General features: G+C 36.8%; 1 protein-coding gene across 1 annotated transcript in view; it reads right to left on the bottom strand.

The window, feature by feature from the left end:
- Window positions 1–21,809, bottom strand: part of MALRD1 (MAM and LDL receptor class A domain containing 1) — a 515,151-nt gene that overhangs the window by 129,530 nt on the left and 363,812 nt on the right. The window contains exon 32 of the mRNA XM_043884605.1: window positions 9,646–9,803. Within this exon, the coding sequence (XP_043740540.1) occupies window positions 9,646–9,803 (158 nt within the window). The remainder of the gene's footprint in view (window positions 1–9,645; window positions 9,804–21,809) is intronic.

Raw genomic sequence — 21,809 nt, 5'->3', positions numbered from 1 at the left:
CTTTACATTTTTGCTAAAATAGTATGAAATGCTCTAATGGAGGGTATTATCTAGAGTTTGATAAGTCTGTTTAGAGGGCAGAGATTAGCCCTCTAAAGTCTGCTCATCTAAACAGGCTTCCTACCTTTTATGCCTGGGGATATCTGCATATATCATTGTTTCCTCTGTTAAACATTCTCTGAGGTTATTCTCAAAAGCTGCCTTTGATAAGCAGTATACCACTAGTTGTAGATATAAGGACTATGAGGTTCAGCATGTAACAGGAATCAGAGTAAACTTGTTAGTCTGGGATGGTTAAAATGTGTTTAAAAAAAGAATAAAATTATAGACCAAATACTGATAATGCTCTCAACAACTTTTGTAATAACATAATATCATAAAAATGCATTTTAAAATTAAGCATTAATAATAAAGAAAAGGACTAGACAGAAAATCTGATGTATAAATTGCCTTAAGCATGTGCCATACAAACTAGAACCTATTTAATTTTGAACGCACGGTTCTATAAATATAAGTACATATTAAATTTTTTTGAATATATATTTTCCTTCCTGAAACTTAACATTTTTATCATTTCTCCTTTTACTCAACATATCACTGGAAGAATTTCTATAGCACTAGTGACAATCAAGAAATGGGCCAGGTCCTTGTCTCTGTGGTAACATCACACGGAAATAATCAGACTTGGGGCAAGTCATTAATGCAGGTTATCAATTTGTAAGTTATAACTTCATTGAACTAAGTGGTAATCTAGTGTCCTGATTTGTGTGTGAATATAAATCTAAAATGGGCTTCCCTGGTCGCTCAAAGTGTCTGCCTGCAATGCCGGGTTCAATCCTTGGGTCGGGAAGATACCCTCGATAAGGAAATGGCAACCCACTCGAGTACTTTTGCTTGGAAAACCCCACGGACAGAGGAGCCTGGTTGGCTACCATCCATGGGGTCGCAAAGAGTCAGACATGACTGAGTGACTTTACTTACTTACTTACTTAAATCTAAAATACATTTTCCTTTATTACTAGGAACTGTTTATATACAATATTTTATTAATTCATTATTCAATTATTTCTGATCATATTATTATATATGGTGATAAGGGTAGTTGCCAATTGGTGTATCAGATGTCTTTTCTAGAATACCTCAAAATACCTGGCCCTCAATGATTCATTGTGCATCACCCCTAGAGGGCCCAAGGTTGTTTTGCATTTAAGAAACAAGGCTGAATTGAAGTGAGACTCTTTTCTTTTTTGGCCACACGACTTGAAAGATCTCAGTTCCCTTACCAGGGATTGAACCCGGGCCCTTGACAGTGAGAGCACAAAGCCCTACACTGGACTTCCAGGTAATTCCCTAAATGTCTTATTCTGAAGTTTGGAAGTCTGGGAACAACACAGGGAACATAAAGAATTTCCTCTTGCATTGTCTGAGAGACGGGGCCCCTGAAAGGGCCAATTCTTCTAATAGGACAGATATAGATCAGATAACAAATGTAAGAGGACTCTGAAACTGACCAGAAAGGGTTTTGAGAAGTTTGACAAAAAGGATGTAGTCTTGGTGGCTCTTGTTCTTGAACAGCTCATTCAAAAGTTAACCATCAAAAGCAGCAGAACAAAAGGATTAAATGTCATGTCATAGGGGCAATTATAGAGAAAAGGAATACTGATAGCACCCACCCCCAATACCAAACACATTATACATTTAGGGTGCCATGTTTAGGAGGATGATTTAAATAACTGCTACACCAATTTTGTTTTTGTTTTTTCTTCTCTGTTACATTGGTTGTTGTTGTTCAGTAGTTAAGCCATGTCCAACTCTTTGTGACCCCATGAACTGTGGTACACCAGGCTTCCTTGTCCTTCACTGTTTCATGGAGTATGCTTAAATTCATGTCCATTGAGGTGATGCCATCCAAAGGTCTCATCCTCTAAAGCCCCCTTCTCCTCTTGCCTTCAATCTTTCCCAGCATCAGAGTCTTTTCAAATGAGTTGGCTGGCCCTTCACATAAGGCGGCCAAAGTACTGGAGCTTCAGTTTCTGCATTAGTCCTTCCAATGAATATTCAGGGTTGATTTCCTTTAGTATAGACTGATTTGACCTCTTTGCTGTCCAAGGGGCTCTCAAGAGTCTTCTCCAGCACCACAGTTTGAAAGCATCAATTCTTTGGTGCTCAGGCTTCTTTATGATCCAACTCTCACATTTGTACATGACTACTGGGAAAACCATAGCTTTAACCAGACCTTTTATGGCAAAGTGACATCTCTGCTTTTTAATATGCTGTCTAGTTTGGTCATAGCTTTTCTTCCAAGGAGCAAGTGTCTTTTAATTTCATGGCTGCAGTCACCATCCACAGTGATTTTGGAGCCCAAGAAAGTAAAATCTGTCACTGTTTTCACTATCTATTTGCCATGAAGTGATGGGATCAGATGCCATGATTTTCATCTTTAGAATTGTTGAGTTTTAAGCCAGCTTTTTCACACTCCTCTTTTACCTTTGTCAAATTACATTAGGAATTCAAATCAAATTTATATTGAAAACCACAATATCCAGAATATAAAACAGGTAAAGTATCTTTTAAAGACCAGATTTCAATAATTATTGGAGAGAATAAAAGATGATTTTGAGCAATAAAGTATGGAAAATAAAATATGCTGTAAAAAACCCATCTAGAGCTGGGAGGCAGTAAAGCATACTAATTAAAAGCATAGGCTGGGGCCAGTGGGTGTGGGAATATCATGGCCTGCCATCTCTTAAATAGCACTGTGACCTTGAACAAATTCCTGAAGCTTTTTCTATCTCATTTTACTCAACTGTTAAAGTGTAGATAATGCCATTATGTTCCTCACTGGATGGTTGAGGATTAGATCAATGTAAAGGACTTCAGAGTATAGCATATAGTAACCATCTTACATCATTCTCAGTTTTTTTTCCCACTGCTCTTAGTATTTTTCTAAGCATCACATTAAAACAAAACAAAGCAAAATTCACAAGCATAAGGCCATGGCAATAATGGCTTCCTGAACAGATTTACATGTTGAATTCCATACGTTTTAGCAAAATCATTTACCTCTAAAACTCAACTTTATTTTTTTAAGATTTTTTTTTTAATGTGGACAATTTTAAAGTCTTTATCAAATTCAGTTCAATACCGCTTCTGTTGTTTATGTTTTTTGGTTACTTGGTGATGAGGAATGTGAAATCTTAGCTCCTCAACCAGGGATTGAACCCATACCCTGGTACTGGAAGGCAGTTTTATGTTAAACCACTGGACTGCCTAAAACTCAACTTTAAAATAAAAACCACTTCAATCTGGTAGGCTAACTGTTCTGATATATGAACAATAAGGGGCTTCTGGAAAGCCCCTTTAGATATATTAACTCATCTGTTATCACTGAAAGAAGTTTTAGGAAATAGTTCATTTTTCCCCCTTGAACAAAGAAACTCTTCTATAAATTACTAAGAGCATTTTGAAAAGTATTAATTACAGAAGTTCACTTCCTTTTTGTGTCTTTAAAAAATGAGTCTGGAGTAATAAAGGGCTATTAGTTATTTGTAGGAAAATTCTCTTGTTCTGTGCCAAACTTTACCTCTTTTCATAGACATTAAATAATCTACCTGAGCTGGCATTAAATATCAGGACAAGTCAGAAGATAGGAGCTGAACTACTGAAACTAAATAATCTCATGGGAAATTAACTTGGTTTCACTTAGGGCTTTTTTGGCAATATGTATCAGAAAATGACCAGTACCATTTTAAAGAGTGCTTTTAATTTTATATGTAGTTAGGTAATTCAAAGAAAGAAACTGACCTAGAAAATAAAGTATGTATTAGCATTGCTCCATAAATCATGAGCCTGTGAATCAGAGGATACTGAAGCCTGAATAGACATCTTATTATTCTGAATATTATTCACTACCCTGAATATTATACATTTAGTATCAGGCTTTCTAGTTTCTATAAAACATTTCTTTCATCATGCAGCTTTCTATTTTGCAGGATGGATAGATGTGAATTATTTGGTTTTTTATCCTAAAAAAGTAATAGGAAAGGAAAGTGAAGTCGCTCAGTCATGTCCAATTCTTTGCAACCCCATGGACTGTAGCCCTACCAGGCTCCTCCATCCATGGGATTATCCAGGCAGGAATACTGGAGTGGGTTGCCACTTCCTTCTCCAGGAGATCTTCCCGACCCAGGGATTGAACCCGGGTCTCCTGCATTGCAGGCAGAGGCTTTACCATCTGAGCCACAGGGAAGTGGCACATCATAATTGAATTTCACCTTGATCTCATCAACTATATAACATTTTGATTAAACTAACTTTATACGATGCCCTTCACTAATATACTAATAAAATTAAAGTGTATTTTATTTAGAAGATAACCTTAATATGCCAATGAAGAGCTCAGGCTTGTTCACTATTTGTGGCAATTGTTTCCCAGTTTATTCTTACACTCCACTTTAAATCAAGTTGGGGACCCCTGGAAATCATGTAACTCACCTTTCTGTTTCACATCTACTTCCGATCTCCTCCTCCTACCCCCACACAGCATATCTTCTCAATTTTCAAAGAAAATGTTATTATCCCTCAATTTAAAACCTCGGCTATGGGCTGAATATATCCTCTCAGATTCATAAGTTGAAGCCCAAATTCTCAATGTTTTGATTTTGGGAGGTGGAGGTCTTTGGAAGGTAATTAGCTCATGAGCGTGGGGCCCTGTAGATTAGATTAGTGTCCTTTTAAGAAGAGACCCAAAAAAGATGATTTCTATCCACCGGTTGGGCACACAGTGAGAGCCAGTTATCTACAAACCAGAAAGCGGGTCCACAAGAGGAACCAAATTGGCCCATACCTTGATCTTGAAATTCTGAGCTTCCAGAGCTGTGAGAAGGAAACTTCTGTTGTCTGATCCACCCACTTCATGGTAATTTGTTATAGTAGTTCAAGCGGACTAAGACTCTCCAATGACTTTCCATGATTCTTAGAATAAAATCTAATCTCCTTACCATCTCTGCAAGGCCCTGAAGGAGCTGGTTCCAACCTATCTCTGATTGTTTCTCTCTTTCTCTTGCTTATTTTGTTCCACTACAGTGGCCTTCAAATACCTTCTACTTTTGAACTTTTCCCTTAGCTTATTTCTTCTGCTTAGAACATTCTTACTATAGTTATTCACAAGAATGGATCTTTCTAGCTTTGCAAGTCTAAATTTAAACCTCATATCTCTCAGAGAGACTTTCTTACTATTCAATATAAAATAACTTTCTCAGAAGACCATGAGTAATTAGGTATTATAGAAAACAGTTTAATTTGGTCCTATAATGTGATATAGTATTATATCACAAACAGAAGTTTTCATATTAGTGTTTTTTTTTTTTCAATTTGTTTTCTGTCTTCCTCTACTAGACAGTAAGTTTTTAAGAAGTTAATGTAAGGAGGACAAATTTAAATTGGTGCTCATTCACAATTTTTCATTGCTTTATCAGTTAATGTCTTTGAGAGATTTGTGTTTTCTTTGAGGTAGGTACCTAGACAGGGCTGAGTTAGGACACAGAAACTAATATATTTCAAATAGAGGAATGTTAATATAGATAATAGGTACAATGTTTATGGAAGAGATGAGAAATCACCAGGGAAATTATGAGGCAACCTATAGATTAGCATGTACAGGAAGATGTTCCTCCTCCGAAGACTAAAGTCAAAGGGAGGGAGTAGTGAAGTTGAGTTGTTGGAAGAAGATGGCATTTGTCAGTATCCTTGGTGGGAGTTGAACCAGGGAGGCAAGGCCTTCTGGGGGAACTGAGTCACAGATGAGATGCAGTACAAACTCAGCTAGAGAAATGTAGATATAAATAAACAGACAAAGAAGAGAGAAGAGTGAGAGAAGAGGAAGGCTTGTCTCTTCTTCCTGCCCTCAGATTTTTGGCCAATACCTTCCTTTGGTCAAACTCATTCAGGAATGCAAACAGCAAAGGAGTCTGGGAAATGTTCTCTGGGATAGAGAACAGAGCACAGATAGGCAAGAGATACATAACACTCAGTACAAATTCAGATTTGTGCTGACAAGAAGCCATTCTAGCACAATCTGCTATTTGATCTCTTTTAGGAATGCCAGGTTATTTTTAGGGCCTCACAGATACTTTAATATGGAACTTCACTTCAGGTGTTTTCTTTGACATATCCTTTTTAAAAGAATTTATGTTATCAATCTAAGAGACGGTTTATAATCTACCATGTGCTCCAGAACCACATTTGCTATTTATTAACTCAAGAAGTGACTTGTTTATGGATATCCTTGACCTGTGTCTTTCAACATTTTCAAACATGAAGATCCTTTAGAAAGACGCTTGTATATATTTTTCTTACTAGAAAGGCAACATATATATGCTTTATGTAGAAAAATTATAAAATAAATGAGTAAAAGTAATTAAAACAATCTTTCCATCTCACCATCTAAAGATAATTACTATTTTAGTGTATATCCTTCCATATATTTTTTCACACATATATATATACACACACATATATACTTATTTATATAGATTAAGGAATAGATAGTCCCATGTTAAAATAAGTGAAATAAGATATATTTTTATACCACATTCTAGAATACATATTTGTAAATTTGGTTACTTTGGTTATTAATGAATCACAAATACCTCTCTTTATTATCAATTATTCTCCACAGTGTTTCACTGTAAGAGTGAATGTACTATATTTCACCAATTCTTAATATTTGACATTCAGGTGATTTCAAATATTCCCTTTTATAAACAACAGTGAGATGAAGACACTTATAAATAAAACATCATGCATATCTATCTTTATTTCCTTATAATATATTTATAAATGTGGAATGTTTTGGTAAATAACATAAAAATTATAAAGCTTTTAATTTCCAACATGCTCTTTATAATTGCATGCTGATAGCAGTGAATGTCTATTTATCTGCATCATGCCTCAGTGCATATTATCATTTATTATAGTCTTAAATTTTTTTAATATTAAAAAGAAGAAGTTCTTCCTCACCATAAATCTACATAATATTATTTTGGTTACTTTAGAAAATATAGTCACAAAGGTGGGTTTTCCTACCCTTTGTAAGAAGCTATCTGTCCATCAGTCTTATCAATACTGTAACTACAGATGATTCTTTCTAAGGCAACACATCAGGTGAAATACCCCTGCCAAGGAAATTTTGTAAAATGTGATACTGTTATACTCAAATTAGAGATTACAAAATAGAAAAACAGTTGCCAGTGAAAGAATAGCATGCAGCTGGAAAGTCTCACTTTAAAAGAGTGGAAAAATGGGTTTCCACTTCACTGATTTGTTCACATAATATAAAAATATGGTATACTCAGGGAGTTTTTCAGACTGGGAATAACTCAAGATTAAAAGCAACAGTTGAGAAGCAGACTTGCTACAGTTACTGTGATCCATCAGAGACCTGAGGATACATTACAAAAACAGTTTCTCCCTGGGTTTCTGTAACAGGAATTTTCCAATAGCAAGTAACAAAGAGAACTTTACTGATTCAGGTAAAGCAGGCTCCAGGATTTAAATAGAAACAGTTCTGTCTTCCTTCTCTTGGTCCCGAATTTCTCTGTGTGCTAGCTTCTTTCTCAGACAATCTCTCTCCCCATATCGGGAAAGATGGTCTCCAAGAGCCCCAAATTTAGTCCACTTCTAGCCAGTGACTTGCAACATGGAAGACAGAGAAAGACTCTTGTAAACACCGCATCAAATCCTGGAAGTGAGGATAATTGGTTCTGCTTGGGTCACCTGTGGAGGCAGTAAAAAGCCATGGGGACAGTCAAACCTACCAAGACAATTTGGTGTTGAGGAGGGCAATTTCTCTACAAAACCTGGATGTCAGCCTTACTGCAATTCCCCTCCACTCTTCTTTCCAGTATACCTCTCTGAAGACAGCTGAGAGTATAAAAGCAATGGTATACTTAACGGCTGCCTTCCAGTTAGAAAAAACTGTACCCACTATTTTAAGCAAGCTATCAGAAATCAAGACCTGAGACCAACATTTTCATTTCAAAGACTGTTTGCAGAAGCATGGCTAAAAACAGTGGGCTGTTTAAGTAGGTAACTCAACTAGCTGACTGTCATAGTTAGGATTTAACACCTGAGTTTGGGGAGACAAAAACATTCAGCCTGTAGCACTGACTGGCCAGCTGGTGAATAGCTAAAGGATATACAAATGTTAGTTTTGAATTGAGAAAGCAACATTTTGTTAGAAACCTGTGTGCATTCTGTTGAAAGGTTTCCATTTCATATTTGCTTCTGTGTGTAACAAACAACCACTGACTACTGTCCTCTTCAATTGCAGTATCTATGTTTTAAAATATCAGTGAGAACAACATATTATAGAGTCTTTTTAAGATCAGTGTTTATAAATTACCCTAGATAAAATTTAGCATAAGCAATAGGCTAATCTACTGAATATTTACATACTACATGTAAAAACAACAAAAAAATCCAAAATTTTTTCATGATCTACAAATACTCACACGTATCTAAACTGTTAAAAATGAATCTCTGTTGTTTTTACTGGCTTCTCTTGAGGAAAACAGATTCTCCACTTTCTTGCACGCTTTTATTTTTACTTGATAAGAGCTTGCTTTCCCAGCAATGGCTAGAATTGATAAGGCCTTTTATTCTTTCTATCTTTCCCTCATACTTCTCCTTAGACGTCTCTGAGTAATGCAGAAAATATGAGCAACAATGCTGGATAAAGGATGTCAGATTTTTGAAATCAGATTTCTGGTCAATTGTGTAATCATGGAAAAGTTATTAAGCCACTTTGAGTTCAGTTTCTTTACTGAAAATTTTGGGAAAGCTAAACACTACCTCATTAGGACAATGTGAGAATTAAAACTGCTAACACATATAAAGTTAAAATGAATAGCCAGAAAGATAGGAATCACTTAATAATAGCTGTTATTATTTACAAGGGACAATATTTGAGATAACGACAAAAATTCCAAATTGTATATTTATCCCAACAACAAGTGACTGCATAATTTCAAAGCAATATCACTATTTGTGGTGTTCTGATACACAATCTTTTCATTAGAAATTAAGATTTCAAAATTGGTTCCTAACAAGTGAAAATTTCATTCATTGATCTTTCATATAATAAGAAGTATAGATACAGCAACTTGTTTATTTAAAGACATTAGCATTTGGTATAGATTCTTGTGTTCAATTAGTTAAAAATAAAGAAGGGTACATGTTTTCAGTGTGAGCTGATAATATACTTATAATCTTAAGTGTGCTCTGCTTTTACGTTGAGGAAGAGAATCCTTTCCATTACTATCCCTCTCGTCACATTTCTTCATTGTTCCTAAGTTGTTATTAGAAGATACATGTAGAATCTGCCCATAATCTTTCATCTTTAGATAATCTTTTAAATAGCATGCACCATAATTGAGTTCAGGTGGCAGCCATGAATGAGATAAATCTTGAATGAGATTAAGATGAATGACAGAACTGCTTGCCAAAGTCCCATTGCCCCAGAAAGAAATGAGAAATTAATAGAATCAGGATTGGTGTTGTCTGACTACCAAAAAAAGAGAGAAATGTTTAAACACATGCTCTGAATGTGTCAGTGAAAGACAAATCTCTGTCTTCCTTTTGTACCTTTAAGACTCCTGTGCTCCTGGGATCAACCATGTAGAACCAGAACCGAACAGCGCACATTCCGAGGCTTGCTGGGAAGTATTTGGAAGTGGTGATTCTCGCAGTGTATCCTTCTTTGGGGCCAGATGAGTTGACAAACAGGAAGTGCTGGCCACTACCTTGAAATAGATAAACAATTTTTATTTAGTGAAATGATATATTTTGCAGCATGAGGTGGAACATATTTAAATCATGTGTGAATTTCAGTTTTCCCTAAACACACACACGCACGCACAGAGAAAATTAAACACAACTCACTTTCTGTCAATTATTTATCAACAATATTGACTTCTTTAAACCAACATTAAAAACAGCGTCACCATGATTATGTAATTCACAAAAATTCACCTTGGTATGTGACTTGCACATAAAGATGATTAAATATTTCGTTGACTCTGAAAGTGTATTCTTTTTCCCCTACATTCCTCAAACTTGTCTGTCAGTTTCAAGCAAATAAAATATTTCGTATGCTGCATGTAGAACAGGTATGGAGGGTGTTGGGACTGATTGGTACTGTATGTTATTTTTGGTTGTTCCAATTCTCATACTGACCAAAGTAGCAGTGAATGGCAGGTGAGAACTGCAAAGTGAAATGTAATTCTGAAATTTACCTTGTTATTTATCTGAACAATAGATAACGTCTCAACTACATTAGTATGTGAATGATCTCTCAATTTAAACACAATTGGATTTTCTTTTTCTGAAGATATCATCAAAATGCATCATAGTTACTACTCCCTCTGTGGCTTTTACTAGGGGAGAATGAAATGCATATATATATGTATTTATACACATATAAAAGCTTCCTCAGATTAATTATTTATTTATAGTTCTAAATGAAGTCTATTAAAATATTCTTTAGTTACAAGTATTTTTTCTTGTGACTTTCTCAGTATTTTTACTGAGAGATACGTGTGTAAATCATAAATTGTGAGTTAACAGTATGCCTTTTCCAGAATGTCATATAGTTGGAATCATACAGTACATAGTCTTTTTAGATTAGCTTCTTTCAGTTAGCAATATGTACCATTTAAGGTTCTACTGTTTCTTTTTGTGACTTGATAGCTCATTTATTATTATCACTGGGTAACATTTCCTTATATGGATGCACCACAGTTTCTGTATCTATTCACCTACAGAGGACATCCTGTTTCTTCCCAGCTTTAGCAAATGTGAACAAAGTTTTTATAAGCATTAGTGTGTAAGTTGTGTGGACAGAAGTTCTCAACTCATTTGTAAGTACACCAAGGTACACAACAGCTGGATCTCACAGTAAGACTAGGTTTAGCTTTGTATGAAACTGACCATCTATTTTCCAAAGTTGGCAGTCTCACCAGTAAAGAATGAGAGTTCCCATTTCGTCTCATTCTTATCTGCATTTGGGGTTATCAGTGACTTGGATTTTAGCTACTGTAATAGGTAATACCTATTTGTGTTCTCTATTGAGGGCAGGTCTTGTTAGAGAGAACAGACTGTTCTGGATAAATGGTGACTTTTCTCCTCCACCAGCTCAAGGCAGAGAGGAGTTTTCTCTGATCTTTACTGTGAGAAATGGTAGGGCACCTGAAGTTAAAACGTAAAGAAGTGTGAGGACCTGTAACACTGAATCTCCCCCAGGATTCTTTAATCTCTCAAATAAGGTTCAAATTGTTGTTGCGTAGTTGCCAAGTCATCTCCAACTCTTGCAACTCTGTGGACTGTAGCCCGCTAGGCTCCTCTGTCCACAGGATTTCCTAGGCAAGAATACTGGAGTGGATTGCTATCTCCTGCTCCAAGGGATCTTCCTGACCCAGAAATCGAAACTGTGTCCCCCACATTGGTAGGCAGATTCTTTACCACTGAGACACCTGGGAAGCCCAGTGCACGCTGAGCCTAGAGCACTGCATCAGTTAGGAGTTACAACTTCCTCCCCCAGTTCTGATTCCTGCAGAGGTTTCTGCTCTTGAGTTTCTGCTCCAGGAAGCTGTGATTCTGTTTCTCTTATTTGTCTCCAATCTGGAGGCAGTGGTTTGCATTTGACATCAATTCTCTAACAGATCTAAGAGAACTGTTGATTTTTAGTATATTCAGCTTTTTGTCTTGTTATGAGGATAGGAATAATGACTTCCAAATGACTTACCTGTCAGATGAGAAACTGAAAGTGACTTGTATATATTTTAAAAACACAAAACAAAACTATTCCTTTCTAAAAGTATTTCTCTTCATTAAGGACCCTTATAATGTCTGGCAAAATAAAGAAAAAAATTTATCCAAGAAAAATAACCAAGAAACATGAAATATGAGTTATTGCAGCAAGATTCTCCTCAATACAAAAGAGTGGCAGGAATTCCCTGATGGTCCAGTGCTTAAGAAATGGACTTTCTAGCCAGGGGACTGGGTTTGATCCCTGGTCAGGGAACTAAGATTCTGCATGCCACGACTAAGACCTGATACAGCCAAATCAGTAAATAAAGCATTTGCTTAAAAAAGAGTGGTAGTGGAAATAATTTGAAATGTTTCTCTATTACATCTGTGAATGGTCTTCTATCTTCAATATTCTATGAAATTTATTTTATGTGCTAGCAAGTACTGGATTAGGAAAATTGTACACACTATTTTAATTCAACAATGAAACAGTTTTCTTTCACATTTCATTGCAAGGATGTCACTTGCTTATTTTCTTATTTGGAAAATGAAGACATATATGTGGCATCACAACCAAGATATACCTACACTTCATCTGTCAAACCTACTAAGAACTATGGCTTATTCATTAAGAACATGAATTCTTTAACTCTATGCTATTTTGATTAAATAAGAACATTGAAGCTTTCCCTCATCTAATTACATTTTACACCCTTGATGACTTATAATTAGCTTAAATAATTACTCTTTTATATAGTTAAGACTATTGAAAACATAGTGGATATAAAGAAATAGCCTTGATTGAGTTCCAAATAAGGTAAATTAATGCTAACTGTCTGGGCTGCCATTGTTAGCTCATTCCTGAGGTGGCGTGGCTCTGTCATAGGAGCCTCCTTGTATGCATGCTCACAGCAGGGAGCAACTCTGGTTGCAGGCTTTGTGAGTGAGCACGTGGTGTGGGTGTGGCTGGTATGTAACATTATCAGTGTTTTAAGTACGGGGGTGGGGCCAGCAGCAGCCCTTTGTTGTGAACACACTGGGTGGTGGGCTGTATCACAGAATGCCTTGTACTCTGCAGACAGCCCCTAGGGGGAAGCTTGCTGGGATCCCTTTCCAAATGGAGTATTCCAGTCCCGCCTACCTCACACCACAGCCTGGAGCTGGATCTGAGCAGACAGGTCCTGGGAGAGTCCTGCCCTATAGGCAGCCCAGTTTCTAGGAGGCAGCACAACCACCTCAATCCCCACCGCCACACCGCAGGCCCTAGCACCAGCCTGGCATTGAGTCTTGTAAGAACAAAATGGAGAAAGGGGTGCAGCATTTGGGCTGCTTCTGGGTAGAACCGAGGACCCCTGCGTGGTCACTCAGTGCATAGGTGCTCTGTGACCACACAGGCCTCACTTGCACTAGCGCTCACCTTCTTGGGGACAGAACACACACACGAGCAACAGACCCCTATCAAACCCGACCCTCAGGACCTCTACTCAAACGACTGGGAAGCAGACCCCCTCCCTGACAGGTCTGTGACAGCCGAACAGCAAAGAGGTCTGACACAACGTCCAGAAAAGGCTTTCGTCACCACAACACCAGCTACACCCCCATCAAAAGCATGACGGCCAGCACACCCTTCGGGAAGTATGCCTGTCGTGTCTTGCCAACAGAGCTTGCACCTGAAATATTGGACTCAGAGTCTGCACAGGGATGGTCACACATAAAAACAGCCCTTCAGGACCACAGTAACTGTTTCTCCTGAATTTACAGAGACAGAGAAATTTGAGAAAAAGTAAAAGTGGAGGAACAATTTCCAACTAAATAGACAGGAAAAATCCCCTGAAAGAAGAAACAATGAAACAGGCGTTTCCAGTCTGCTAGACCCCAAGTTCAAACAGAGGTAATAAAAATGATAAAGGAATTAAAGATTATCAAGAGCTGAAAACTTTGCTAACACCCAAAACAATTAAGAAAATGGTGATAGAAACATACATATCAATACTTACCTTAAATGTAAACAGATTAAATGTTTAACGCAAAGGGCATACACTGGTTAATGGATAAAAAAGCAAGACCTGTGTATATGCTGTCTATAAGAGACCTCCCACTCCAGATCTAGGGATGCAAAGGACTGAAAGTGAGAGGATGGAAAAACATATTCCATGCAAATGGAATTCAGAAGAAAGCTGCAGTAGAATACTAAGACAAAATAGACTTTAAAGACTATTATAAGAGACAAAGAAGGACACTACATAATGATCAAGGGATTAGTCTAAGAAGGTATAACTCTTGTAAATATATATGCCCCCAGCATATGAGCACCTAAATATACAAGGCAAATGTTAATATGCATTAAAGGAGAAACTGACAGTAACACAGGAATAGTGGGGGACCTTAAACCCCAATTTCATCAATGGACAGATCATCTGGACAGAAAATCAAGAGGAAGCACAGCCTTAATACACCCATTATAAGCAGATAGACTTGATATTTATAGAACATTCCATCTGACAGCAGGAGAATACACATTTTTAAGATACATGGAACATTTCCCAGGACTGATCACATACTGGGTCACAAAGTGAGGAAATTTAAAATTTAAAAATTCTTAAATTCAAAAAAAACTGAAATCATATCAAGCATATTTTCTCACCACAACACTATGAGATTAGAAATCAAGGGGAAGAAAAAATAAAAAAAAAACAAACAAAAAAAAAACACTAAAGAAATCAAGGGGAAAAAAAGCTGTTAAAATAAAAAAAAACACATGTGGAGGCTAAACAATGTGCTACTAAACAACCAGTGGATCACTGAGAAAAATAAAGAGGAAATAAAATGCCTGGAGACAAATGAAAACAGAAGCATGATGTTTGAAAACCGGTGGGATGCAGCAGAAGCGGTTCTAACAGGGAGTTTTATAGTAATAGTCTTACCTTAGGAAAAAGAAAAACCTCAAACAACCCAACCTTACACCTAAAGGAACTGAAGAAAAGATAACAAAATTCAAAGCTAGCAGAAGGAAAGAAATCTTAAAGATCTGAGCAGAAATAAATGAAAAACAGATGAAGAAAACAATAGAAAAGATTAATGAAACTAAAACCTGGTTCTTAAAAAAAATAAAATTGATAAACCTTTATTAAGAAAAAATGGGAGACAGCTCAAGTCAGTAAAATTAGAAATGAAAAGGGACAAATGACAAATTACAGAGGACACCGCTGAAATAAACACCCATAAGACACTACTATTAAGCACCTACATACCAATAAAATGGACAAATTCTTTGAAAGGTACAATCTCCCAAGACTGAACCAGGAAGAAACAGAAGATATGAACAGACCAATTGCAAGTACTAAAATAGAAACTGATTTTAGAACTCCCAACAAATGAAATTCAGAACCAGATGGCTTCACAGGCAAATTTGATCAAACATTTAGAGAAGCATTAACACGGGTCCTTCTGAAACTATTAAAAAAAAATTGCAGAGGAAGGAGCATTCCCAATCTCATTCTGTGAGGCCACCATAATCCTGGTACCAAAGCCAGGCAAAGACACTACAAAAAAAGAAAATTGAAGGCCAAGATCACTGATGAACATAGATGCAAACATCCTCAACAAAATATTAGCAAACCTAATTCAACAATATGGGCTTCCCTGATGGCTAAGATGGTAAAGAATCCACCTGCAATGCAGGAGACCTAGGTTCAATCCCTGGGTTGGGAAGATTCCCTGGAGGAAGGCATGGCCAGCCACTCCAGTATTCTTGCCTGAAGAAGCCCCATGGACAGAGATGCTTGGCAGGCTACAGTCCATGGGGTCGCAAAGAGTCAGACACAACTGAACGACTAAGCGCAAGCACACAACCCTTTTATAAAACTCTCCCACATTTCATAGCTCAGCTCTTAAACATCATGACATGCATATTGAGATTGATGAACTTCGATCTCACAAAAGCAAATTACGTCTAACTCAGACATCAAATATATTTCTTTCCATGATTTAATGCTAACATGATGCTGAAGATTAAATATTTAGGGCAGTGGGGCAAAAAGCATTTGTGTTCATTGACGTGAATTTAATCTGTTCTACAAAGTTGAGAACTCTCATTTAAAACCTTTCATTTCAGTAAATTATTCTTCTAACTACAAAAATACACGAAAACGTCACTAATTCAGATATTTCTCTTGAATAGTTTTAATCACATAGTATGTAGTTTAAAATGTAAGTTTTAAGCTTGCCCAGAAACCTGAGTTCATTCTAACCAAGTTCCCCATTCTTGGTCTTTGCCTACATGCTTCTAGAGTGACTTAGACTATAGCATCCTTAGTGTCGCAATACCTTTTTTCACGGCACCTCAAGTGGGAAGTTACATCTCAATTTTGTTCATTAAGTACTTCAGTGCAAACAACTTAGTATTTATTGGTATCTAACAATATTACAGGCATTTGAAAACTAAAACATACAACTTAAAAAATTTATCTCATTCTTAAATAGCCACAATTATGTTCTATCAAAGTGTGCTCCCACTGGGCACTGCACATGTTCTCAAACCTCGAAATCAGATTGAACAAAATCACCTTCACTCCTCACTCCACATGTATTTTCCCAGGTCTTAACTTTTTCCTATAGCAACTACTGAAAAGCAGTTTAGCAAAGATATAATATCACTGAAAAGAATGTAGGACAATCTGATGTTTGTATTTTAGGGTTATATGATGGAACTCATTAAAAAAACAAAACTAATTCACTGGGGATGATGGTAATCCAGCATGCCACTGCTGTATATTTTATTTCAGTACAAGACAAACAATGTCACATAAGGCTCAACATCAAAGGTAGCAATTCCAATTATTAGTTAGGGGACTCTGGGTGGGCATTCAGAGCACACTCCACCTCACCTCTTCTGATTTGCATATTCAATTTTGATCTTACCAGATCCCCCAATCAAACACAGAAATCAGAAAGTCTATTCCTGTGTGATGTATTTGTGACTGTAAATGCAAAATTTTATCCATTTAAAAATTTAAGATTGCAAAACTGTGCATGGCAATTTAGAAACCACCATTGCAAATTTGGTCTTGGGGATTTTAAATTCTGGAACTCAAGCATATCTAAGTTTGACTTTGCAAGTGGAATAGACTTGTTGCAATGTCATGTTTTTTATTTTTCCTAGTGAATCATAAAGGTGAAAGTTGCTAAGCCTCTTAAAATTATTAATAGAAATGTATAAATTCTCTGGGAACTAGGTACTCTATCACAAAATTATAAAATGTTACATTGAATTATACTTTCAGAAATAGACTTGTTCTTTATCTAGCAAGCTCAGACTAGACATGCTTTCATACATTTATAAACTTTCAGTTGCTTCATTGAGAACTACCTATTTATATCTCACAAAATCCTTGGGGAGGTCAATCCAGCCTCCTTCACAAAGTTCAGAACTTGTTAAAGCAGAAAATAAAGCTGAAAAGTTCCAATTACCACAACATAGTGAGAATTTAACAGCAAATCATTAAACCAGCATTATTTACATGTAACTGTGTGGCATGATCAAGCATTCATTCATGGGACAGATTTCCACAGAAGGGGACTGTTTTGTTCATCAATTTGGTTTTGAACTATTTCATAACTTTCTACTGGGCATTTAAAAAGCTACTTAACTCTGATATAATAGATCAGAATGGATCCAATTAAGTTTGTAAAATCTAAAGCATGACTACGTGTAATACTCTAGAACATGGGCATTCATTAAATATTACCTGAATTTTACCTCTCCTCAGATGCTATGCCTCCTGATATTTTCTGTACGTTTTCAGTTTAACATTTCAATTTTGCTTGTACCAGGCTAATGATTACAAATTCTTAAGATTCTTAGGGTATAGCTTTTATATTTCACATCTTAACTATAAGAACTGGACATAAATTTCTCATTAATGTTAAATTCTTTACCTTAAAAACTTTAAAGAGTCGCACATGTTTTCAAAAACTGCCTTAGTGTCAAATAGGGTAAATTCATCATCAAAGTCTATTTTGTTCAAATCATTACCGTTTCTTGACATTAGAGGCCAAAATATACTAGCCATATTCAGAATCCATCACCATGCTTCATGAACATTCTTTTTAAACTTTGTAGTCTGCAGAGAGTAAAGATTCTAATTTGTCTTGTAGATGTTATTAGCTACAATTTTGAGTTTTTGAAAATGTTTCATTGAGTTACTATGCCATAAGGTAATATATTTGACATGTCTATTTAAAATAGACAGCTAATACTTTTAAAAGAAAGCTGCATTTTTAAGGCTCCAATGCCCTCGGCAGAATGATACTCATTTGCACTAGGGTCAAATCATAAAAGACAATTTCTCACTTCAAGTGTTCTGAATTCACTCCCTGCTTTAAATTGTAGGCAATTTTCATCCTTTTTTTCTTGTTCATAAAATAGGCTAATTTTTTTTTTCTTTTTTAAATGCAATATGTCTCTCTTTCAAGATAGCAAATTCTCCCTTCCTCAGAGTCAGACTTACTTTGTTTGGCTCCATATCCTCTATAATTTCTACCTGTCTCTCACTCTAAAACAGAAGGGTACATAGGACCATCAGTTGAAATGCCCTCAATCTCTTTATGTACTTTCCTTCCCTCCCCACGCCAGATGTTCAAGGTGCTAGCTATTTGCATCTGCAAGTTTTAAAGCCTGTGAAATAGAAACATATTCAGAGAGAGAACAAAAGTTTCCTCAAAGGTGTCAAAATGGCAACCACAGATATGGCGCCTCTCAAGTCAAGTGAAATCTGCTCATAGGATTTGATAGACATCGTCACTGCATCCCTTCCTGAAGAGCTATGCACTGAATATATTTGACATTTCTTCATTTTCACCTTTTCCAACAGTTTATTCTTTAGGCGTTATTCTCTTGAGAGTCATTATTACCTATTTTTTAAAAATCCACTTTCCAGCAGAATGTCTCATTTCAGCACTATTCTCTATTACCAAATTGAGTGCTATAAACTTCCCCCCTCAGGATGTGGTGCTCTGATATAAAAATGAAGCTTCTAGTTGTGACATGCTGACACAGGGTAGATTCAACTTTTGAAGTTTCTAATTTGCTCGGCAGCAAAAAATGTCTCAATCACATGAAGATGATATATGAATGGAACTGGCTGGTACTTCCTATAAGTCTAGAAATTTCAAAGGACTCAGAGTTTCTTAATCCTCAGACCTGAAGCACCCTGAATTATGTCTTCAGTGCTTTTTCTTATCAAAATGCCTTTGGAAACATGTATTGGCTTAATAGTATTTCTGTAACATGGTTTCATTTGCCAAATTAAGATTTCAAAGGAAACTAATTAAATTATAAACACTTTTCTTTAGGTAGGAGATATATGGTAAGAGATGATTTTGTTTGACCTATTGGCTGAAAGAGTATGGGAAGCAAATAAGAACAGAAGAATATTTATCTTTATAGAGATAGAAAACAGTATTATTATATTATTTTAATAAATAAATAAGGAGCAGAATCTGGGCTGGATTGTCTACTAGTTATGCCTGCAGGTGCTTGAGGTCTTGATTCAAATTCTGACTTTTCCACTTATTAGGTATGTGACCTTGGGCAGCCTATTAAAATTCTCCAGGACTCAAAAGCAATAAGAGATAATTACAGTAGGTACTTTAGCCTCAAGGGGTTGTGGTAAAGACTGAATGAGACCCTACACATGAGCATATAATACCAAATATCAGTATAGATGGTAACTGCTATGTACTTCAACAGATAACAGATGTCTTAAAATCAGTGGATACAGAAAGAGACCATAAAAGATGATTCATTATCTTGTTATTCAGTCCATCTCTTTGTGACCCCTTGGACTGCAGCACGCCAGGCTTCCCTGTCCTTCATTGTCTTCCAGAGTCTGGTCAAACTCAGGTCCATTAAATTGGTGATGGCATCCAATCATCTCATCATCTGTCATCCCCTTCTCCTCCTGCCTTCAATCTTTCCTAGTATCAGGGTCTTTTCCAATGATTCATTATATTAGACTATTAAAGAATATTCATGAGTATTTCCCTTGTAGCTCAGTCGATAAAGAATTTGCCTGCAATAGAGGAGACCAGGGTTCGATTCCTGAGTTGGGAAGATCCCCTGGAGAAGGAAATAGAAACCCACTCCAGTATTCTTCCCTGGAGAATCCCATGGACAGAGGAGCCTGGCAGGCTACAGTCCATGAGGTCACAAGAGTCGGACATAACTTAGTGACTAAACCGGCACCACCACCGCCAAAGTATATAGTAGAGATGTCATAGGCAAAGGAGGTTGTACGGGAGTGGGAAAAGATCATTTAAAAAAAAAAGAAAACAAATGTGGGGGAAGATTTCTGGTTTCCAGTCCAGCTTGTAAGGAGCTTGGAAAGCATTGGTTTCATCTTCCCAACAACCAAAAATCAAAAACTCTTCTTAGATCCTTCAAGAAGAGAGATCACAGGGGAAACTGCTTCCCCCAAATTGATGGGTATATATAGAGAGTAAAACTTAGCAAAGCAAAAACCTGGAAAAAGGAACTATGACTGCAGTCAGCATTTGGCTTTCTAGGTGGCTCAATGCAGGAGACGTGGGTTCAGTCTCTGGGTGTGGAAGATACTCTGGAGAATGAAACGGCAGCCCACTCCAGTATTCCCTGGGAAACCCCATGGACAGAAGAGTCTGGCGGGCTACAGTCCATGGGGTCACAAAAGAGCCAGTCAGACATGACTGAGCGACTAAACAACAGCCCTGCTAGGCAAGGACAAGGTAACTTGTAATTAACAAACTGCTGGAGGCTCAGTGCGGAAAAACTTGAGGGATATGAAATCCAAGGAACCAGTCTTGTTTGGGGAAGAACATAGGAAGCCCTGAAAACCAAATTAAAAGGTAGTGAAGAGCCTCTGATTTGGTGTCATCATTTAGGAATATTAACCCTAGATCCATGTGAAGAGTGGCCTGGTTTAGGAGAATACTTACACAGAGATGAGTTGGCTGGACATGTGCAATAGCCCGGGAATTACTAAGATGGCGGAGGTGGAGATGCAATGAAAGAAAAGCATATGAGTTGAGAATGAAGAGGTAACAGATTGAAATTCAGAGAGAATTAGTTAATAATGTTAATAATGCTAATAGTGTTAATAATGATAATTTTAATAACAGAAATAGTAAGACCAGGATTAGGAAATTCTTTCCTAAAGGAAGGTAAGTATGAGTTTGAATATGAAGTTGCAGATACTGGCAAGTAAAAATATGGGTTGAGGATGTAGAAATAAGGGCTACATACATGGGGGAATGAGCAAATTTTGAGTGCTGAGAGAATAAAAATTTAAGCAAAATGTGTAGGAAAAGATATAAAAAGGTAAAAGTCAGAATATTGGTTGAGATACACAAATAGGTCCTAAAAGGAGAAAGAAAAAGCATAAAATATAAATATAACACGAGTGGGAAAAATCACATACACTATACTGAAAACACAGATGAATACTTTAAGAAGGTGTGGATTGATCATGAGTGCGTGCTAAGTCACTTCAGTTGTGTCCACCTCTTTGCAACCCCATGGACTGCAGCCCACCAGGCTCTTCTGTCCATGAGATTCTCCAAGGAAGAAGACTGGAGGGGGTGGCCATGCCCTTCTCCAGGGGATCTTCCTGACCTGGAGATCAAACCCACGTCTTTTGAGTCTCCTGCATTGGCAGGTGGGTTCTTTCCCACTAGTGCCATCTGGGAAGAAAAAGTGGATTGATCAGTAGTGTCAAATGCAGCATTAGAAGAATCATTATAATTATGAAATTAATGAAGTCCTCAAAGACAGCTAGAATACATGCTTCATGAGGGTCAGGAATGTATTTGATGAATAATTATCTCTACAGTTTCAGATCAGTGACCGAGAGTCAATGACCAATAATTATACAATGAAGAAATATATGTATATATTTTGGTTGCACAATGGTACATGTGGACTCTTAGTTACCCAACCAGGGATCGAACCTGCACCCCCTGCATTG

Source organism: Cervus elaphus, chromosome 23, assembly GCF_910594005.1.
Source record: "Cervus elaphus chromosome 23, mCerEla1.1, whole genome shotgun sequence".
NCBI lineage: Eukaryota > Metazoa > Chordata > Mammalia > Artiodactyla > Cervidae > Cervus > Cervus elaphus.
This window is presented reverse-complemented; position numbering and strand designations above follow the sequence as displayed.